This window comes from Callorhinchus milii, unplaced genomic scaffold (genome assembly GCF_018977255.1).
Source record: "Callorhinchus milii isolate IMCB2004 unplaced genomic scaffold, IMCB_Cmil_1.0 Scaffold13, whole genome shotgun sequence".
In the NCBI taxonomy this organism is placed as follows: domain Eukaryota; kingdom Metazoa; phylum Chordata; class Chondrichthyes; order Chimaeriformes; family Callorhinchidae; genus Callorhinchus; species Callorhinchus milii.
The window spans coordinates 12257366-12280217 of record NW_024704754.1 but is presented as its reverse complement, the minus strand read 5'-3'; the positions used below and the strand labels follow the sequence as shown (position 1 = coordinate 12280217).

Here is a 22852-nt window from a genome sequence, read left to right as displayed (position 1 = left end):
ATTTAATGGAGCATGTTTGCCTCTCCACCCCCGCCCCTACCCCACCCAACCATCCATACCACAACATATGTATATAAGGTGCGATGGTATTACATTACATATGTTATTATCTACTATTACACAGAATAGGATCTACAGAATAGGATGAAGCAGACCATTCCGTAGTCTGTGACAATGTTTATTACATCAGCCATCCTAAAACCCCCTCCCTAGCCTCCTGCCATACACCTCTAATCGCTTCCCTACTGAACCAGTTCAATCTCCAGATTTTGCTTTGAGCTCGTATTACAAGTTAAAATTACGATAGATATTAACACAGCTGGGCTGGGAAGGGATCAAGTACAAGTCTGAGGTCCTGCCATCCAATGACAAGGTACAATACTGTGGCTGCTATCCAATACCCCCTTGGCAGTGGTAGCCAATCTTTATGGTTGGCCAGCAAATATATTTTCTTGATTGAATATTTCTTGATTCATGCCATAATCGAGAAATGTTCAATCAAGAAAAAACGGAAAACACACTTCTAAAAGAACACGGACTTACCTAGACCAGTGCGAATGTTCAGAGGGCTGCTTGTTGAAGGCCCTGCAGGCTACAGATTGGCCACCACTAAGCTCGGAGCTTGGTGAGGACAAGATCAGGGCAAGGTTGTAACAGTTTCCCTTCCCCCTGTAATCCCCAAGTTCTGCTAGGGAAGTATTTTTAGGTGGTAAAATTTGTGAAAAAAATAAATCTGGAGAATAGAGTCAGCTCAGCATCAAGAGACAAGCACTCCCAAGAGGCTATACTTGATACACGGTATTCATTTTATTGCCCTTCAATAAGCTGAATAATAATAATAATAATAATAATCCTTGCATTTGATATAGCGCTTTTCACGTCTAGATTCTAGACGTCTCACAGCGCTTCACAGGATAGACTGTAAAGTGAATTGACTGTATAGTTGTGGGTGAAATGCGGCAGCCAATTGCGCACAGCAGTGTCCCACAAACAGTCGTGGAACGGTTGAACGAACCCACCAGGATTTGAGCCCAGAATCTAGGTTCTTAATTAGCAAGCAACCTGAGGTCTACCTTAGAATATCTATAAAATAGAAAAAGGAAGGTTGTAATATAGAGAGCTTCAGCTATGCTGCGGATTAAGCAACAAAAACAACAAAATTACATTTGTATAGCGCCTTTCACGTTGGGATGATGTCCCAAGGTGCTGGACAGAGTACAGCATTTCAGACCTGAGCAGAGATCAGGGGGGAAGAAGGGAGGGGAGGGGAAGGGGGGTGGCTGACGGTATGGTCAAAGAGGAAGGTCTTGAGGCGGGACTTGAAGGAGGCTAAGGAGGGGGTGAGGCGGAGTGATTGGGGGATGGAATTCCAGAGGTTGGGGGCAGAGTGGCTGAAGGCTCTCCTGCCAATGGTGGGGCGGGGGTCGTGGAGCAGGCCGGAGCCGGCTGATCGGAGGGAACGGGCGGGTTGTTAGGGGATTAGGAGGTCGCAGAGGTAGGGTGGGGTCATAAATGGGAGTCATAAATGGAGAAATCTATGATTGTCATTTGCGTTTGGTTAAATATTTAATCATTGTTTTTTAACATGTTATCTATATTTTATATTTCAGTGATATTTGATTTATTTGCATATATTTGCAACTTGACTGTTGCAGAAGGCGAAAAGAAATCACGCATCAAGTGTTGAATGCTGGTCAGATACTTACTGATTTACTGTTGTGTTTGTATTGTTACTATTCTCATATAAATATTCTTGATAATTTTTTTTTAAAAAAGCACACTGAAGATGTTTATCAAAATACTCCATAATTCTTAAACTGCCATGGTTCCTCTCAGAAGCTCAGGCGCCAAACAACACAATGCTCTATTTATTCTCCTTCATGTACTTTCATATTCTCAGAGTCTTTTGTGTTCACTGCATTTGTTCTGGAGTAAAACAGAGCCACCACTGGGTTGTACTGGAATGCATCCTGCATGACCAATAATGCCAGCTTCAATCCTTAATCAAGCAATAAAAGCCATGAAAGGACCCAATGAGTGGGTCTATAGCACGTAGATTTAATACTTTGTTTTGGAGTCTTGATATTAAACCATTCGACAAGCTCTCTTTGTTAATAATATATGTGAATAATGAATATGAATATTGATACAGATAATGTATATGAATATTGAGGTCAGGAAAGGAACCTTTGCCGTTTAAATATAGTACAGGAACTGGATTCAGATTGGCTTGTGTCTCTGGATTTACTGAATGTCTTCAGCTCTGGGATGCAGCGTTACAATTCTCTTCCCTCCTTTGTATCTCAGAATAGATTATGATAATTTGTTGTTGGGAAAATGGATCGCTTGTTGCAAAGCCACCCAGTCAAGGAACTAAACTTTAAAATGAGATCATATTGAAAGCCATTTGATCTCACTGCTGAATTACAAATCACTCACAAGTAGGATTAATCTGATATGAGAAGCGGATGCTAACAGTTTAAAAAAAGTGACAATCAGCAGATGTAAAAGTAATGTGATGTAGCAAAATAATCTTCCATTTGGGAACATCTTTCTTGCTTCAGATGCTTTGGTACATCCAGCCTTATCTTTTCATTGCCGCACGGTGCTTCATTTCTAGATTATTCAATGGCACAAAAGCAGACTTCGGAGCCACCAATAATAATGGGCATTGAAACCTTGTTCGCGACCACATCACTCCCACCCTCGCTCGCCTCCACTGGCTCCCCATCCCCCAGAGGATCGAATTCAAGATCCTTATCCTCACCTACAAGGCCATTCATGGCCTTGCACCCTCCTACCTCTCCGACCTACTATCCCCCTACTTACCTGCCCATACCCTCCGTTCCTCTGGTTCCGGTCTGCTCCACATCCCCCACCCCAACCGCCCTACCATCGGTGGCCGGGCCTTCAGCCTCTCAGCCCCCAGGCTCTGGAACTCAATCCCCCAGTGCCTTCGCCGCTTCCTCCCTTTCCTCCTTCAAGGTCGGTCTCAAGACCTTTCTCTTTGACCGTGCCTTCAGCTCCCCTCTCGACTCTCTTCCCCCTCCTCGCTCCCTCCCTTCCCTCCCCTCACCCTGACCATTTCCCCCCTCCTCGCTCCCTCCCTTCCCTCCCCTCACCCTGACCATTTCCCCCCTGCTCGGGTCCCGACCCAACTGTCCAGTGCCTTGGGACGTCCTCCCGACGTGAAAGGCGCTCTATAAATGGTATCTTGTTGTTGTTGTTGTTGTTCATATGCATTTGTACAGGAAATACTCTACATGCTAATATCTTGTATTTGAACAGTGTTTTTTATATAAAAATAACTTTTTCACTGCATTTACAATATGTAACTGAGTAGTAATGAAGAGAATGTTGTTTTAAAATAAAATAACCTTTGCAATAGAGATAATGCTTTACTATGTCGAAACATCTCAAAACTTATTATTATTATTAAAACGCTTCGAAGTATTACGTTTAGTGACTGTGTATTTGTAGGTGAATGTGACAGCCAATTTGCATAGATTAATGTCCGACAAGTAGTCAGCCATGAGTTGCATGACCAATTCAACTTTTGAAAGAGAAACTACCTTCTCTTTTCAAATAGTGCTGTGGATTTTTAACATCAACCTGAACAGGCAGACAGGGCCTTGGTTTAACATCTCTAACAATGTAGTGCATCGCCAATCAGCCTGGATCATGAGATCAAAGTCCCAGCAATAAGATGAGTAGCAAATTAATTTGAATTTGGGGAAACAATTGGATTCGGCAGGCAATAAAGGGCAGAAAAAGTGGGAGAATAATTCCCCATTTCTTTTAAATAGCAATGGAAGGCTATTTAATGTCTTTATGTCCACCTCTGTTACAAGCCAGACAGAAGCTAAAATTGATATAGTAACTTGCATTTATAGAACACCCATCATGCAGGGTAGCTCTAAATCCTTAACAGTAGGGGAGCTCAACAACACTATTCTATTAATTAAAAATGGAATGATCATCTGGAAATAACAAAAACAATTGTATATAATGTAGAATGTTATGATCAGGGCTAATCGAATGTCAGAGGACCGTTCACCCTTCCCTTGTGTTGTCTCAAAGAACTCTGAAGTAGCTCCTCCAATGATTTAGTGGATAAAGACACAACTTGCACAACTCTGAAAGTTGCAGTTTAAGTACCGCTGATCTCAACCTGCCAGCAGCAGATGGAGCAATCCAATTTTCTGTGGTACCCTGGGTTAAATAATTTCCCAATAATCTCCAAGTCAGGGCACTGAAGGCAACTGTAGCAGCCTGAATAAGCAGAGTAGGAACAACAACAAATTACATTTGTTTGGAGTACATGAAAGGAAATTGGTTCTGGCATCTTCCCTGGTCAGTACGGCTCAGATTTAAACTGACAGTGGCTCAAACACGGTTTTTAATGCCAATTGATATTCTGAAGATCCAGGATTCAGGAGTGGAAGTCTGGAGTGGTTATATGGTGGAAAGGGTAAAACAGTAAACGAGCAATGAGAGGCCTTCAAGGAGGAGATGGTTAGGGTGCAGACCGAACACATTCCCAAGAGGGAGAAAGGTAGGGCATCCAAAGCTAGAGCTTCCTGGATGATTAAGAAAATTAGGATTAAAATTAATCAGAAAAAGGAGGCTTATGATAAATGTTAGGTTCAAAATACACCAGAGAATCAAGCAGAAGGCATACAGTGCAGAGGAGAACTGACAAAGGAAATAAGAGGGGCAAAAAGATAGCATATGAGAAAAGACTAACAGGTAACATAAAATGGAACATAGAATCATAGAATATTACAGCACAGGAGGCCATTCAGCCCATCGTGAATGTACCTGCTCTTTGGAAGAGCTACCCAATCAGTCCCACTCTCCCGCTTTTTCCCCATATTCTTGCAATTTTTTCCTTTTCAAGTACCTATCCAATTCCCTTTTGAAAGTTGTTATTTAATCTGTTTCCACCACCCTTTCAGGCAATGCATTCCAGACCATAACAGCTCTCTGTGTAACAACCTGTGAAGCTTGGGAGGTCTCGATGACGTGATTAAGCACTTGCTTTATCAAGAGCAAGGATTATTGTTATTATTATTCACAATAATAACATTTTAACATATTAGCAGCATGGTGAATCCAAGATTTTCAATTTACAAATTATTTTGTAAACCTAGCAATTTAGATTGAAAGAATTTTTATTTATTATTATATATCCCTCAAAATTCTCTGATGGAATTGAAGAAAACCAGAGGGAGCCCACTTTATTCAACAATCTTCAGCTAAAAAGGAGCAAGTTAACCTTCATAGAGCATGGTAAGAAACTGGGAGCATTGATGCACTTTTTATATAAATTTCATCTTTAATTCAGACCTTTAAATGGAAGGTTAAAGAGCCATGGATCCAAATGCTTTATCTTTGGAGTCTCCATGGATTGTTTCCTCCCAGGCATTTATCTCTCCTCCGCTAATTTTTCTCCTTATTTGTAGTCTTCCTCCTCAGTAACTCAGGTTGGAGTATAGTTCTACTTGTCTTACTAGCTCTCTGGTACGTTGTCTGACCTTGGTAAGCAAATATGGGAGGATTATAACAGTCAATCCTATCTTGTCCTCACCTGACAACCATATGATACATTTCCATCAGGAAACCTGAGGCAATCACACCCCCGCCCGCTATCAGTCCACTTCAGGTCATCTAAATCAGCATAGCCCAGGGACCAAAACTGAAACTTTCCTGGTCTGTTCGGTTCAATCCCACAATATAGTTTATTTCTGGTCTTACTTTGTTGTCAGTGGAAGAGTTTGAGGTTGAAGTAGTCAAGAGTTGACTTACCCTCAGTGTTGTGATAGTGGAGGGGTCTTTCAGCCTTCCGTCATCATCTTTCAAGTTGTATCCTTCTGGTCTTTTGTCGCGCTCACTAATCTTCCATAGTTTAACAGTTTTATCTAACAAAAAAAGAGCATTTGAAAAAAATCTGTTTATAATAATAGATCTTGAATTTGATATTCCGCCTTATATCATTGAGATGTCTTAAAATGCTTTGCAGGATTTTATTGTGAAGTTTTGTAACTGTATTTTGTAAATAAAGTGATCTGGAAGTTGCTGCTAATTCTGAGCCACCTGCATTAGCACCTTTATTCTAGGTGATCTTACAATGCCAGACACTCTCAAACAAGGATGGAGATGAGAGCACATCTACAATAATAATCCTTTCATTTGATATAACATCTTATCATGTTATTGAGACGTTTCAATGCACTTCACAGAATATACTGTAAAATGGATCGACTATGTATTTTGTGGGTGAAACGCGGCAGCCAATTGCTCACAAAAATATTCCACAAGCATTTAATATTCTGTGAGCCAAAATCCCACCTCGCATGTAGTCAATTCCAATTTTATATTTATTTTATTTATTTAAAATTCACTTTTATTCATTTTAAGTGTTAGGGGGTGTTTATTTTGCTTAATTTAAATGTTAGGGAGGATTTCCAGGATGTAGTTTATCTTATTATATTTATTTTGAATGCATTAAAACTTAAGACAGAAGATCCAGCTATAAAAGCCTCTGGAATTTACCAGAATTGAAAATAATAAGGAAGATAAATACAATCATGAAAGCAAATGTGACCTTGTACTTTGCAATCTGACTGTAGGTTATGGGAACAAATATATATCATTGCAATGCCCAGTTGTGCTGTATGAAAAGGTGTGAGTTACTAGTAGCTAAAAGCCTGGTAAATTTCTTTTTTTCCGAGGGCTTGATCAAAGAGCAGTGAATTCTGAAGAATCCATTTATTCTCACAAACACTGTGTAACTGCTGGCCCCTGAGACCTTATGAATTGTTAATGCTGTGAAAAATGATTTTTATAATGAAGCTATAGAAGTGAAAGCACATTAAACAGAATGTCTGCACTGGAGAAGAGCTGATTATTGCCATTCCTTTGATATCAAATGCACCTTCTTAATGGAAAATGAAACTTCTCAGGCAAAACATTATCAGACAATCACTTGTATTGTAATATTTATTAAATATTAATATTTTACTGATTCATTATTACTTTCCCCCAACATGCTGAGGAGCGACACTGACGATTTGATTTATGTCGTATTCAAACATATTATTCTGTCCTTTTCAGGCAGTATTAGGGGAACACTGCTTAGAGGTGCAATCCTTTGGACAAGACTATAAACTGAGGTCATATCTGCCTGACCTCAAGCTGGAGGTTAAAGACCCAGTGAAAATGTTCACTAAGCAAAGGGAGTTTCTCCTGCATTCTGGATCTTGTCTGTTTTTAATAATCATCCTTCCATTTGATCTAGCACTTATTAAGTTCAAACATCTCAAAGATGAATCTTCTTCTTGTACAGACCAATGAGATTTTTGAATGGAGGCAGCCCCGATTCTGTAGTAGAATAGCTTAAAGTCTGGTTCGAAACCTGCTCTGTACTACGTTTGCTGATCTCAGCTGGGCTGCAACGGAAGACTAAATAAACTGAGTTCAGCCTTCCCTGGGTAAGGGAGGGGAAAACATTCTGCAGTGTGTACTTAGTTACAGTGGGATGGAACTTTGTACTGAAGAAGATTAAGAAAACCCCAATAAATTCAATACTACTATCTCATACCATTGGTTGAGAGCAGGAAGTAGGCTGCATTTTGCTGGGGTAACCACCGGATTTTATTGATCTTCTCTTCGATCTCAAGACTCTTCAAGTAGTCGAACTCTGGCTCGTGGCTCTGAAAAGTGCTGTAAACATTATATTCTCCTCGACGGTGAGACTGGTTTTTGCTCTGTGAGAAAATGGGAAACAGTAAAAAAAAAGTTAGATCGGGACATTTCCATTATCAAGAGATTGACCAAATTATGAGCTTCAATAGAACTAGACAATTTTGCCCACAAAATATACAGTCAATTCACTTTACAGTATATTCTGTGAAGGGCTTTGAAACTTCTCGAAGACGTGATAAGGCAATATATCAAATGTCATGTAAATGTAATTTATGCCCAGCTCGGGTCCGAAACTCTTGACTGTCCAGCGCCTTGGGATGACCTCCCGAAATGGAAGACACTACAGAGGAGCTTGGTGAGGACAAGATCAGGGTAAGGTTGTAACAGTTTCCCTTCCCCCTGTAATCCCCAAGTTCTGCTAGGGAAGTATTTTTAGGTGGTAAAATTAGTGAAAAAAATAAATCTGGAGAATAGAGTCAGCTCAGCATCAAGAGACAAGCACTCCCAAGAGGCTATACTTGATACACGGTATTCATTTTATTGCCCTTCAATAAGCTGAATAATAATAATAATATTAATAATCCTTGCATTTGATATAGCGCTTTTCACGTCTTCTAGACGTCTCAAAGTGCTTCACAGAATATGCTGTAAAGTGAATTGACCATATATTTGCAAAACATCCCAGCAAGTGGAATATCAGCTCCCAGATCTTTACGATGCAGCCTGTACAGTTTTAATATATTAAACCCAAAGCAACATCAGACATGATGAATAATGAGCTGGGATAAACAGTTGTCTTCATTATCAGCTTTCTAAACTGCCTGACAATGCCCCTTAGAATGCCCCGAGGCTCTGGAACTCCATCCCCCAGTGCCTTCGCCGCTTCCTCCCTCTCCTCCTTCAAGGCCGGTCTCAAAACCTTTCTCTTTGACCGAGCCTTCAGCTCCCCTCTCGACTCTCTTCCCCCTCCTCGCTCCCTCCCTTCCCTGCCCTCACCCTGACCATTTCCCCAATGCTCGGGTCCTGACCCAACTGTGCAGCGCCTTGGGACGTCCTCCTGACGTGAAAGGCGCTTTATAAATGGAATCTTGTTGTTGTTGTTAGAAAAGGTTTCTGGGCCACAGAATTGGTTGCTCTCCAGAGGGAATACATGTTTGAGTTACTTTCAATGTCTTGGGCACTTGTCTTCATGGAGTTCTCTCCCCCGATGGTCGAAAAGGGTCACTAGGTGCGATGCACTCACTGATATGGACACTGCAGCCGAGGGCTATTCTCAAACTTTGTTAACAGCTGGGAAACCAGAGAAAGCCAATCACAGGTCAAAGAGCTAAGCCATTCGCAGGCTGTAAGGCAAATACCAAACAGGCAGCATTTGTTGTTCCAGCCAAATGCTTTCCCTGTAATTTTCAAATGACACTTAATCAAGGCACAACATTTGGTTCTAATCACTTCCAAAAGGGTCTCGGGATCCTCTGCCTCACAGAGCAGCAACGATGTTGAGGCTGATACTTAAGTCTAGCTGGCTGACCACAAGAGAGTTTGCAACTACTTAGTCAAAGCAAGCTCGGCTTTACCCAATACACCCCACACCCAATACACGTCGCACCCAATATACGCCACGCCCAATACACCCCACAGCCAATACACCCCACACTCAATATATCCCCACACCCAATGCACTCCCACACCCAATACACCTCCACACTCAATACACCCCCTCACTCAATACACCTCCACACCCAATACACCCCCACACTCAATACAACCCCACACCCAATACACCCTCACATCCAATTTATATACATATACCACATCTTTCCAGTAGGAGTTAATGTATAGTTATCAGGAGGAGGAACTCTGGCGGATTGTCTTTGTTTAGTAGAGGGACACTGAGGCCAACACGAATGTGTCTTCCGTCACTGCATCCTACTTTTGCTCAGCTAATTCAGTCGGTGCGAAGCACAGAATGAAACCTGGGACCTCCTGCAACTGTGTGGCTGAGCTGCCATCACCAGCAGAGCAATCGTGGTAGTGGTGTGTGTGTGTGTGTGTGTGGAGGGGGTCGGCAATGTATGAAAGAGCCCTGAAAAAATAACTTTAAAAGAAAAATAATTTGCACGGATGATTAGGTAAAGGGGAAGGCAGAGAGTGTTTGACAGCTGGAAAAGCTTTGCCAACCTTCAAAGGAATATTAAGATATAGAACAGAAAGCAAGGGGTTGGGGGGTGGGAAAAGCAACCTGTCAGACATAGGAATACATTTTCCAAATCATTTGTCAAGAAGCTTTTAAGATTCTGAAGCCATTAAGCTTATGGATCAGCAGGATGCTGCTTAATAGAAACAAAACAGGCATATTGGCTTTTCAGTGTAACTTACCTCCTGCTCTCTCTGAAATATTACAACTCGACCGCCCTTGTCCCCTGTCGCTAGCAATTCTCCTGTGTGGTTGAATTCTACTGTGGAAATAATGTCGGCTAAAGAGGGGAGAAAAATGAACATACAATTGTGATTAAAGGAATCATTATTCACATAAATAAACAGTTTTCCACTTCAAACCAAAGCACTACACACATTCAACAAAAACTTGCATTTATTTATATAGCGCCCTTCATGCGGGTAAGTGTCTTGGAGGGCTTAATTCAGCAATGGTCACACCCATGAATTGGACACAGATTTACTGATAAGTAGAGCGATCTTAAGAAATCATGTTATAAAACAGGAAAGAAAAAGATCACCACTAGCGATTTCCATTTCCACATCCCTCCCCACAACTTTACTACCCAATGCCCAACATAAACAATACTCAGACACACTGTAAAATCCTTGTATGATCAGGTACATGCAGTGCACAGACTCAAAGGGGAAAGGAAAACTTTTGAAATAAAGATCACAGATGACATCCAACCAGCATCACAATGCCTACAAGCAATATCAAACTCAATTTACTGCTTCGGTTTCTGGAAAGGGTGATGGATATTTGTGAGACTTGCTGTCATTTGCACTTCAAAACTGGGACTCTTTCCTTTCAGAAGCCCTATCCCATGTATTACTCCACTGTAGATTTTCCTCAGATTTCTTCAAGTGTTCTTCTGTTGCTAACAGAAGTCTTGTTCCCACTAACATTGCCTTTCACTGTTCCTCAGGAAGGTCAGGTTTATTCTCTGCCCGCGCCCCCCACCCCCGCCTATTCTCCTGGCAGGGAACTATCACCATTTTCACTCAGTAAAGATGCTGATTGGAATGGGCGTAGGGATATCAAATAGGGCTAAGATTAGAAGACATCAATACTAATACTATTAATAATAATCCTTGCAATTGATATTGCACCTTTCACTTCAGGAGGATATTTCAAAGTGCTTAACAGGATGTACTATAAAGCATAATGACTGTGTGTTTTACAGTGGTGTTGTGTGTTTTACCCATAGGGCTGCTAGAATGTGGAATGCTTAATGATAAACGACTGATGAGCTAAGTCCATACAGCATTTAAAATGGAATTAGATCAAAACTTGAAGAAAAATAATATTCAAGAGAATAGGGGAAGATTAGCACTAATTAGTGTATCACCCCTGTGGGGAGCAACTGCAGCACAAGATTCATAAGGAAAGAGCAGGGTGATGATGTTATGAGTAGATGGCTCTAGTAACAACACAGATACACTGTCTGAATGGCCTCCTCCTGTGTTGATTATGTGGGATATTTCCCATCAGCGCCACAACATTCAGCAGTAGGTGTCCACCTGCAAAATACACAGTCAATACACATTATAGGAAATCCTGTGAAGCACTTTGAGACATCCTGCAGATGTGAAAGGAGCTATATCAAATACAAGGATTATTTTTATAACAATTTTTTTATTTATAAAAATATAAAAATCTTTCACATAGAATTTCATAAACTATGGAGCACTGAAACAGGCCATTCGACCAGTGTCGGTGTTTATACTCCAGATGAGCATCCAAAGCCTTCTAATCCCCTCTCCCTCTTTTCCTTCCATTTCCCTCTCCCATACTCTTCGATTATTTTCTCCCTCTGTATGCCTGGTGTTTCCTGCAGGCCAGAAACTAACTTATAGCGGATTTGTAGCAGATGGTTGTTTGTAGCGGAATCCGCAGAAAAAGCGTGAACAAACTTTTCTATTGGCCCAGGTGATAAGGGGCTGCATCAAACGCAAGAATTATTATTATTATTATCAGAACACAAAATGAACTACTGGGAGTGGCTGTTGGAGCAGAGTCGACGGTGACAATTAAAAGACACTAACACGTGTGGAGGAATAGTATTGGAAGGAATTGGGAACTGACACTAATACATAAGAACATAAGAATTGTTAAATGAACTGGATTGCTAGATCATCCTGGAAGTCGCATGCACATGTCATGTCCCAAATTATATATTGTATCCCAAGATATTATTTCCTAAAAGAAATCTATCTAATTTGCTTTTGAAAGAATCAAACCTTTCTGTTTCCACCGTCTCCCTAGGGAGCCTGTTCCATACATTTACTACTCACTCACTGAAATAGAATGGGTCCAATGGTCTCCTCCTGTGTTGTAGAATTTTATGGTTCTAAGTACTTCTATAAATTAAAGACGAGCAGCTGGAGCTTCCAGTATTCTAATCATCATTTATACTGCATTACAGTATTCAGGTCAGATACAGTAACCAGATCTTAAATGCTCTGCTGCCTTCCTCAATAGTTTACAAGTTATAAAACAATGAGACAGTCAACAAAATAAGCAGTAGCAGTTCAGTTAAGAGGTATCTAAAAAGAAAATCTGCAGACGTTCAAGTCTGAATAATTCAGCACATCAAATCACTTTGGGAACGAACAGCAGAGATGTGGCTCTTTAATACACTTAGATCCTCAAGATTATTCTACCGTACAGACCAATCAAACAGCTATAGCCAACACACAGCATCAGAACTCTGAATTATCACATTCAGTCAGTCAGGTGAGGAGAAAAGACCATAAAAACAATGACAATGGGAGAGACCTGGAGAGAGTGGCAGAGAGAGAGAGAGAGAGAGAGAAGGCATGAGAGAGAAGCAGAGAGAGAGAGAGAGCTTGAGAAAGAGAAACGTGAAAGAGTGAGCGTGAGAAAAAAAGAGAAGGGAGGAGAAAAGATAGAGAGAGACAATGTTCAGTAGTAACATGAAAACAAGCATGAGACACAGAGAGAAAATTAGGGTGGAGGGGGAGAAAAGAGAGGGAAAAAGAGAGAAGCAACAAGAACTATCCACTGATAGTGAAAGCAAAAGTGAAGTTGGTTTAATGGAGTAAGAACTGACAGCTTGGGCTCTCTTGCTTTCTTGTGTTGTTGAATATTAATAGAGATTACAGGCACTTCATTATTCATTTTATCTGTTGCCATCTGGACTTTCACAGTTTGTCAAATTGATGCAATATCATACTCATTGTTTAAAAAATTGTTTTGTTCATGTGTGAATAATCTGTCATTCAACCACTTCTGCACAGGATTACTCCAGAATCTCAGTGCCTGGCTACAGGGATTCAACCAATAGTGGAAAATGAATGAACAAACTTTAATTTTCATAGTCCTTACAAATGTCAAATCGTCTCAAAGCGCATTACAGTAATTGCTGACATGTGTAGTGACTGATTAAACCCATTCAATTTCTATTCCTTTATTATTAGATGTTACTCAGTTATCATTGCAATGACCTGAATGCCCACAAAAACCTTGGGGCGAGCAACAAGAACAACAAAATTACATTTGCATAGCGCCTTTCACGTCGGGAGGACGTCCCAAGGTTCTGGACAGACAGAGTTACAGACCCGAGCTGAGGGTCGGGGTGGGGGAGGGTGGAGGGCAGGGGGGGAAGCAGAGATCGAAAGCACGGTTGAAGAGGAGGGTCTTGAGGTGGGTCTTGAAGGTGGCAAGGGAGGGGGTGAGACTGCGCGATTGAGTTCCAGAGGGTGGGTGCATAGTGGCGGTAGTCCTAAGCAATGGGATTTCCGCCCTTCAAACTTGTTCCTTCTACGAACCACACCAACACAAGCAGACTGTAGGACATTTGCTCTATCCACAGTACAGCCCTTCCACGTTTCTCACAATTGTTTTCCAATCCGCAAGGTTATCTGCAATACATCCACCCACAGTATCTGGATTTAATTGGTTCAAACGGGGGGGAGAAAGAAGAGGCAATTGGTATCTTCTTGGGGCTAAGATGCCTTCAAGGTGACATGCCTGTTATTGGAATATCAGAATAGATCAACTCTCTTGAGGGAAGTTGAAACCTGGTTCCTGAAGCCAGGCAGAGTATAGTACCGAGGCTGCAGAACTGCAAGGCGTTGATGATAACAGTGCAGTCAACCTGGTTCATTGGCAAGATTTAGAAGGGCAGACCAGTTACTGGGGACAAGGATTCTTCCCACTTGGTTCTTGAAAGCCAAAGCCCTAATAAGTAGGGTAGCCCTAGCAGGATGAGCAAACATTGTTTGCATTGGCAAGCTGATGGTTTCAATTGGTTAAATTACAGCAATACCCCATTGCCCTCTCAGGGGGGCCGGACCGCAAGCCTTGGCTTTTGCCAACGTATACCAATCCCTTTGCAAGATCAGGTAAGCATCCGTGTCCCTCTGGGGAGAGAATATGCACTGCATTGCAGACAAACAGAAATGTTCATGATTATGCGTAACTGCAGTCTGGTGTGGATAATGTTAAACATGGCAATAGATTTCTGTGTGTGTCAGACACCCAGCTGGTAAAACAACAATCAGACTTGGACTCCTCTTGTCCACAGAACTTTCCCTCCTCTATACCCCTGGCTTCAGCAGGGCAGAAACATGGTGTCCCTGGGAATTTGTTTGTCTAAGACGACACCATTCAAAATCTTCCAGTTCTGTACCCGAGCAGATACTTACTGAGTTATTCTTAAGGTGGTAATGGTATATAGTTTCAATTTCTTTGTTGGTAGTCTGTTCCACATATCCAATACTTGATAGAATGGCAAAATAATCTCTTGCCCCACCTGAACCTTTTTATTTCAATAATTCACGATTTAAAAAAANTTAGAAGTGTTAACTGGAACAAACAGATACATTATAAAATAAAGTCTGAATTGGAACAGATTCAGATATGGCCAACCCAGGTCCCATGTTTCCATTTACAGAACAGGAAAGTGGGATTAGACTAGGTTATCAACCTGACCGCTCCCTCCGCTGAGCAGGCTCTGGCCTGCTCCAATTCCACCTGTGGTCCGCCCCACCATCGGTGGTCGGGCTTTCAGCCTCTCCTCCTCCACCATTTGGAACTCCATCCCACATTCCCTTTGCCTCGCTCTTTTCCTTGCTTCTTTAAGACCCTCCTCTTTGACCGTGCCTTCGGTCACCCTCCTATCCTCCCTTACCCCAACCCCTCTCCCCCACTCGGGTCCAAATTCCTGACTGTCCAGCAGCTTGGGACGTCCTCCTGACATAAAAGGCGCTATACAAGTATAATTTTGCCTTGTATTGTATCACAAGATTGGTTTTGATAAAGAAGGCTCTTCGGCTCATTTGATCTCATCCTTCCAGAACACCCCACTGTCCTCCCATCACAGCATTAAGCTGCTTTTTAAATGAGTCCAGTGTCCTGGCAACCAGTTCCAGTTGTTAATTATCCTCTGAGTAAAACAAATCCTCATACCTCATTTCTGTAACACCGGGGATCATCCTCGTTGCTCTTCTCTGCATCGTTTCTATGACTTGGGCAGCGTCCTTATGTCAGAGTGACCAGAACTGAATAGTACTCTGGGTGCAGTAGTACCAGCGCACTATATAGCCTGAAAATGACAACTGGGAATATAAACTCAACTGATTTAGCAATATATCCCAGTATCCTGTTTGCTTTATTAATTGGGCACTACCTCAGAAGAATCATCCTTCACCTTGATAAACAATTAACAAAAGTCATTCTGTGAGTAAGTACTGGTACAAATGTAAGTAGATGCCAGTAACTTGATTAGGAATCTAACCCGAGCTAAAATGCTACATAAAATGCAAGTTTCCTTACTACACATGGCTGATAATAATCCCTCAAGAAAAAAAGCAATAATAATTTAGTCACTCAATCCATGACTGTTTGTGGAACACTAGCTGTGCACGATTGGCTGCTGATTTCGCCCACAAATACACAGTCAATTCACTTTACAATATATTCTGTGATGCGCTTTGAGACATCTAGAAGGCGTGAAAAGCGATATATCAAATACAAGGATTATTATTATTATTATTGTTTTGAAAATTTCAATAACCGGGCCAATTTTCTTGCTCATTGAAGTAGTCATGTTGCAGAATACAGTATAACATCAGAATCAAAGCTAATTGTAGCTGAATGCAGACACCACCATTTGCAAGAGAACTGAAAGGATTAATTGCTGCTGCCATTACTTGTGAACATTCTTCTCCATGTACTACATTTAATGATATATCAGCTGAAGTCCTTCATTATAATAGATATTACATTTGGAGTGCTTGCATCATTACTGAGAGCACATGTTACAAAGGGCAATGCTCTGCTGTTATCTCATGCCGTAACACCGCCAAAGAAATCAATTCAGTTTTAATTAATTTTTTTTAATACTCACACCACTAAAAGATTTTAATAAAAAATTCATGCAGTGTTCTGCTCCCACTGGAACAAGCCAAGATCTGAAGTGCCTATGAGAAAAGCAAAACCGTCACAGTATTTTTACCTCCATCTTTGATGTTACCATTGCTTACATTCTGCAGATCAAGCAGAGAGATTTTATAAGCAAGTTTGCTACTTAAAAAGAGGAGGATAACGAATCTCAACATTAACTCCTTCTAATAATCAGAGCTGGTTCCGTGGCTCAGTGGATTTATTCAGGCCATGAGCGCTTGGAAGGTCTTAATCTTGATCCTTGTTCTACCTCAGCTATGCTTGTCATGATGGAGCCACAATTGGTCTCAATGCCCCATTGTCAGGGGGAGAGAACAACAAAGAAAAATCAACATAATAATAATAATAATCCTTGCATTTGATATAGCGCTTTTCACGTCGGGAGGACGTCCCAAAGCGCTTCACAGAACACACTGTAAAGTGAATTGACTGTATATTTGTGGGCGAACGCGGCAGCCAATTGCGCACAGCAATGTCCCACAAACAGTCGTAGATTGAAAATGACCAATTTAATTATTGTTTTTAGTTTTGGAGGGATTATTATTGGGCGTGTGGAGTAAAGAAACTTGCCCAAGGTTTCGCCCTGTGCCTGGAATTGAACTCAGGTCTCTCACTTGCAAAGCGAGTGCTCTAACCACTGAGCTACAGGACTCCAAGGAAACATGGTTTCCATCTCAGATTGCCAGCCTTCCTCCAAGGTTCGTCGGTGTGGCCGCCAGGTGAGGACATGATCTGCGTCACACTGAGTTGTGCCAGTGGTTAATTGGCTCATTAACACTCACTGTCAATGTTCACACATCACTTGGTGGAGGGACTGGTGAGTGTGAAACAGCTATGCAACTGCGTCCAATAGAATGAAAAAAGTAAAATGTAAATATTTTTTAAAAAAATACAGCAATAAGAAAGTTGCAGGAACATATTATACATACTTTTTGGGATGCATTTCAATGCTATTTTCCGCCAGCGCTCTTCAGAAAAATAATTGAATTAAGTAGTGAGCATCGTCAGATGGAAGAATGGAATTAACATATAGATTTTAAAGTGAAGTGCTGTGTGGGTTCAAGAGAATATCAGCAGATGTCAATGCAGCCCCCTCACAACACTGGAATCAGTAAATTATCCAAGTGCCTTCTCCCTCACTGCCACACCAACGCTCTGTCTAAATATGTGAAACATAAATCAACAGAAATTCATCAAGAAAATTAAACAATAAAAAGGTATTAAAATGAATCATAGGTATGATCTTCCTGGGAGTCAGACGCCTGCTTTTTACATATGCAGTGTAGGTCTACACAGCCTCCTGCACACACTTGTGCGTTGTCTTATAAATTCCAATTATTAGTTGCATTGATAGGAAATTATAAAGGAAATGTTTTGAGAGGTTTTGAAAAAATAGACACCATAGAATGATTTACTGATCACCTCTCTTGCACTTGTTTGTTTTTCCAATCCAATTTTTTTCACAAATGGATCCCCAATGCTTCCCCTGCCCAATCAAATGAACATAGGCAGGGCGGAACCTTGGGCAAGTTTCCTTACTCCACACAGAGCCTAATAATAATCCCTCCAAAACCCAAAACAATAACAAATTGGTCATTTTCAATCTACGACTGTTTGTGGGACATTGCTGTGCGCAATTGGCTGCCGCGTTCGCCCACAAATATACAGTCAATTCACTTTACAGTGTGTTCTGTGAAGCGCTTTGGGACGTCCTCCCGACGTGAAAAGCGCTATATCAAATGCAAGGATTATTACTATTATTATTATTATTATAAATCTTTCTTCCTCTCCTGTAACTAATAATAAATAATCCTTGCATTTGATACAGCGCTTTTCACATCTTCAAGACGTCTCAATACGCTTCACAGAATATGCTGTAAAGTGAATTGACTGAATAGTTTGTAAAACGCAGCAGCCAATTGCACACAGCAGCGTCCCACAAACAGTCGTGAATTGAAAATGACCAATTTATTATTGTTTTTGTTTTTGGAGGTATTATTATTAGGCGTGTGGAGTAAGGAAACTTGCCCAAGGTTCCGCCCTGCCTGGAATTGAACCCAGATGTCTCACTTGCAAGGCGAGTGCTCTAACCACTGAGCTACAGGACTCCACATCCAGTAAATACACAATCTGCTCCAATCCATGGCTTTTCCACTGCATTAAGGAAGGCAAGGGGCAGACTCAGTCTCAGATAGTCCCTTCTGCTCTACAGAGAAGAGTCTTAGCTCTATTTGGCTATTCCCTAGACAGTTTGGTTGAGATGGAGCAATCTCAGAAACCACTTGTAAGCAATACCAATGTATCTAGACGCCAACCTCTATCTTCGACTCATACCCTTTGTGAAAAGTGTACGTTGTTGTGGTTTTACTAACCAAAAATGAATGACCTTTTCATGGATAATGTGCAGTACCAGTCAGGTGCAAGTATTTGTAGTTCTCTGAAGAGGGAATTCAATCACAGTCTCCCTCAAATCATATTAGGAACCCTGAGGTTCCTGATTTCAACAACAACAACAAGATTCCATTTATAGAGTGCCTTTCACGTCGGGAGGACGTCCCAAGGCGCTGTACAGTTGGGTCAGGACCCGAGCAGTGGGGAAATGGTCAGGGTGAGGGAAGGGAAGGGAGGGAGCGAGGAGGGGGTAGAGAGTCGAGAGGGGAGCTGAAGGCACGGTCAAAGAGAAAGGTCTTGAGACCGGCTTTGAAGGAGGAAAGGGAGGAGGCGGCGAAGGCACTGGGGGATAGAGTTCCAGAGCCGCGGGGCTGAGAGGCTGAAGGCCCGACCACCGATGGTAGGGCGGTTGGGGCGGGGGATGTGGAGCAGACCAGAGCCAGAGGAACGGAGGGTACGGGCAGGTAGGTAGGTTGGAGAGGTAGGAGGGAGCAAGGCCGTGAATGGCCATGAATGGCCTTGTAGGTGAGGATGAGGATCTTGAATTCGATCCTCTGGCGGATGGGGAGCCAGTGGAGGCGAGCGAGGGCGAGGGCGGGCAAGGGTGAGGATGGGAGTGATGTGGTCGCGGTGTCTGGTGCGGGACAGTACACGAGCTGCAGAGTTCTGAATGACCTGCAGTGTGGAGGGAGGTGCCGGGAAGGCCGGCGAGGAGAGAGTTCCCATAGTCCAGCCTTGAGGTGATAAAGGCGTGGACCAGAGTTTCAGCTGCATGAGGGGTGAGGTAGTGCCGTAGTCTGGCGACATTCCGGAGGTGATGGAAGGCGGTGCCAGTTGTGGCGCGGATATGAGGGAGAAAGGACAGCTCAGGGTCGAACAGAACCCCGAGGTTCCTGATGGCTTTGAGAGGTGGAGAGCGCGGCCTTGGATGCTGATGCTGTCAGCGCCTGAGGTGCGGAGGCGCTAACTCGAGCCAATCAGGAGGGCCTCAGTTTTACGCACGTTGAGCTGAAGAAAGTTGTCTCTCGTGATTGTTTTACAAAATGAATGACCTCTGGATGTTTGTTAGAGACAAAGTACATCACACTTGGAGTGGAAGATCACCATTGTCACATACTTATTCCAGACATGCTCCTGTCTCTTAAACTGGAAGTTACATTTGCACAAATCCACTCGAGAGGGAATTAAGGCTGATTCTATTAGGCTGTATTACAGACCAGGTCTACTACACACCACATCATGAGAACATGTGCCTCTTATTTTGACATCCTATACAGGGCTCTGTCCTCGGTCCCCTCCTCTTCACCCTCTATATGCTCCCCCTTGGTGACGTCATCCGCAGACATGGGGTAAATTTCCACATGTACACGGATGACACCCAACTCTACCTCTCTGCCTCCACCCTGAACTCCAGGACTACTGGTGTCCTGAGTGACATCAAGTCCTGGACGAGGGCCAACTTTCTTCAACTCAACGTCAGCAAGACAGAAGCCCTCTTGATTGGCTCGCGCCAGCCCCTCCGCACCTCAGGCGCTGGCAGCATCAGCCTCCATGGCTGCACACTCAACCTCACTAAGCCAGTCAGGAGCCTGGGTGTCTTGTTTGACCCTGAACTGTCCTTTCTCCCCCACATTCGCGCCATGACTGGCACTGCCTACCACCACTTTCCTCAACATAGCCAGACTTCGCCACTGCCTCACCCCTCAAGCTCCCAAAACCCTCACTCACGCAGTCGTCACCTCAAGGCTTGATTACGGGAACTCCCTCCTCATCGGCCTTCCCAACTCTTCCCTTCACAAGCTGCAGATTATCCAAAACTCTGCAGCTCGTGTACTCTCGAGCACCAGGCTCCGGGACCCCATCACTCCCACCCTCACCCGACTCCACTGGCTCCCCATCCCCAAGAGGATCGAGTTCAAGATCCTCGTCCTCACCTTTAAGGCCACCCATGGCCTTGCCCCCTCCTACCTCTCTGACCTGCTGACTCCCTGCCAACCTGCCCGCTCCCTCCGTTCATCAGGCTCCGGTCTGCTCCATGTCTCCCACCCAACCCGCCCTACCATTGATGGCCGGGCTTTCAGCCTCTCTGCCCCCACACTCTGGAACTCCATCTCACGGTTCCATCACCTCGCTTCCTCCCTTGCCTCCTTCAAGGTCGGTCTCAAGACCCTTCTCTTTGATCCTGCCTTTCGTCTCCTTCCCACCTCTCTGCCCTCCCTCACCCCTACACCACCCCTCCCCCATGCTCGGGCCCCGACATCTGACAGTTCAGTGCTTTGGGACGTCCTCCCGACGTGAAACGCTCTCTATAAATGTAATTCATCGATCCTATATGCAGCACGTAACATTTTGTGGAGTCCTGTAACTCAGTGGTTAGAGCATTAGCACTCACTTTGCAAGTGAGAGACCTGAGTTCAACTCCAGGCAGAGGACGAAACCTTGGGCAAGTTTCCTTACTCCACACAGAGCCTAATAATAATCCCTCCAAAACCAAAAACAATAATAAATTGGTCATTTTCAATCTACGACTGTTTGTGGGACATTGCTGTGCGCAATTGGCTGCCGCGTTCGCCCACAAATATACAGTCAATTCACTTTACAGTGTGTTCTGTGAAGCGCTTTGGGACATCCTCCCGACGTGAAAAGCGCTATATCAAATGCAAGGATTATTATTATTATTATTTTTTCTGTATTGAACATTATTTGATTCAACTGCCTCTCCCCCTACCCACCACAAACTGGATGTCACCTTGCCCTGAGTCTGCAAATCCAGGTCACTAATGTCCTTGACGAACATCTTTTTATCTGAGCTCAAACAACAACAACTTGCACTTGTATAGCACCCTCCACGCAGGGTAGCGTCTCAGAGCGCTTAACAGTACATTCTTTACATTATACACCCTGCAGCTGGTGCCAGAGCACACATTCGTAATATTGCAAACAATTTTATCTTCTTGATGTATGAATTGCAACTTGTATACAACACATTTTGTTAATCTTTGTACAACTCATTAGCTTTATAATGAATGACTAGATTGAACAGAACAGGCTTGAAACAGACCATAAAGCCATTAAGCAATAAGCATCCGCACCTGTACTAGCTTGTGATGTGGAGCAATAAGTGTGGGGGAAGGAACAGAGAAACCGCTCCACCCACTGTGAATAATCATTTTTAATTTTAGAGAAAATTAACAGCTGCTGTGCAGTGCCTCACAAACGTGAATTGTCACACTTTGCAGGAGAAAGCAATCAGCGATGTGACAGGTTTGTCATTGAGATTCAAACGAGATGACATCTGCTCAGAAGTTGGGTGTCAGCCTAAACAAAGTGTGACTGCGATGTACTTGGCATGTTGTGCTCAGAGTGATAGGAAGTGATCAAAATTGGCTAGCATTTTGCACCACACTGCTGAATAGTTCTAATGGTGTGTGATTGGCAACACCATTACCTCTGGGTGAGGAGCGTATGGGTTCAAGCCTCACACCTGGAGTTGAGCTCACAGTCGAGGCTGACATTCCAGCACAAGACCATTGTTGCTAATGTCATACTTTGGATAAAATATCAATAAACTTAGGTCTAGTCTACAGTCTACCTAATCAGGTGGATGTTAAAGATCCTATTGCCCTATTCAAAACGAGGAGAAAGTTTCTCCCTATATCCTGACCAACAACCTTCCAGATGAATTGATGTTTACTTCATGCAGTAAATAACCAATTCACCAGTAGGATTGTTTCCAGGACCTTGCTGTACACATACTGGATGTCACTTTTGTCTACAATAGGCACTCCATTCGACAGCAAACTTCTGAGTATTTTTGAGAGATATTTCAATGTTACAGATGCTACATCAAATGCAAGGATTATTAGTAATAAGAATGATTTCAAACGTGTAGAGAAAAATGGATTTGTTAGAAAGGTCGCTTGCTAGAAAGGTCTAGAAGAAGCTAAAAGTGGCGGGGGGTCATTGACATGGAAAATGCTACATAGATGCAAGTGGTTGGGTTGATGATGTGGTGAAGAAGGCCATTTGGTCCATTGAATTTATGTTGTTCACTCCTCCACTGGAGTTGATAGATACTCGAGATTGAATGGTAGGATAAAGAGAAAG

At 42.7% G+C, this 22852-nt stretch overlaps 1 protein-coding gene across 3 annotated transcripts in view; it reads right to left on the bottom strand.

The window, feature by feature from the left end:
* Nucleotides 1-22852, bottom strand: part of LOC103177292 (serine/threonine-protein phosphatase 2A 55 kDa regulatory subunit B beta isoform) — a 174380-nt gene that overhangs the window by 25954 nt on the left and 125574 nt on the right. For all 3 annotated transcript variants that reach the window (XM_042339870.1, XM_007891394.2, XM_007891393.2), the window contains 3 exons: nucleotides 10084-10181; nucleotides 7604-7769; nucleotides 5809-5921 (listed from right to left, as the gene is read on the bottom strand). In XM_042339870.1, the coding sequence (XP_042195804.1) occupies nucleotides 5809-5921; nucleotides 7604-7769; nucleotides 10084-10181 (377 nt within the window). The remainder of the gene's footprint in view (nucleotides 1-5808; nucleotides 5922-7603; nucleotides 7770-10083; nucleotides 10182-22852) is intronic.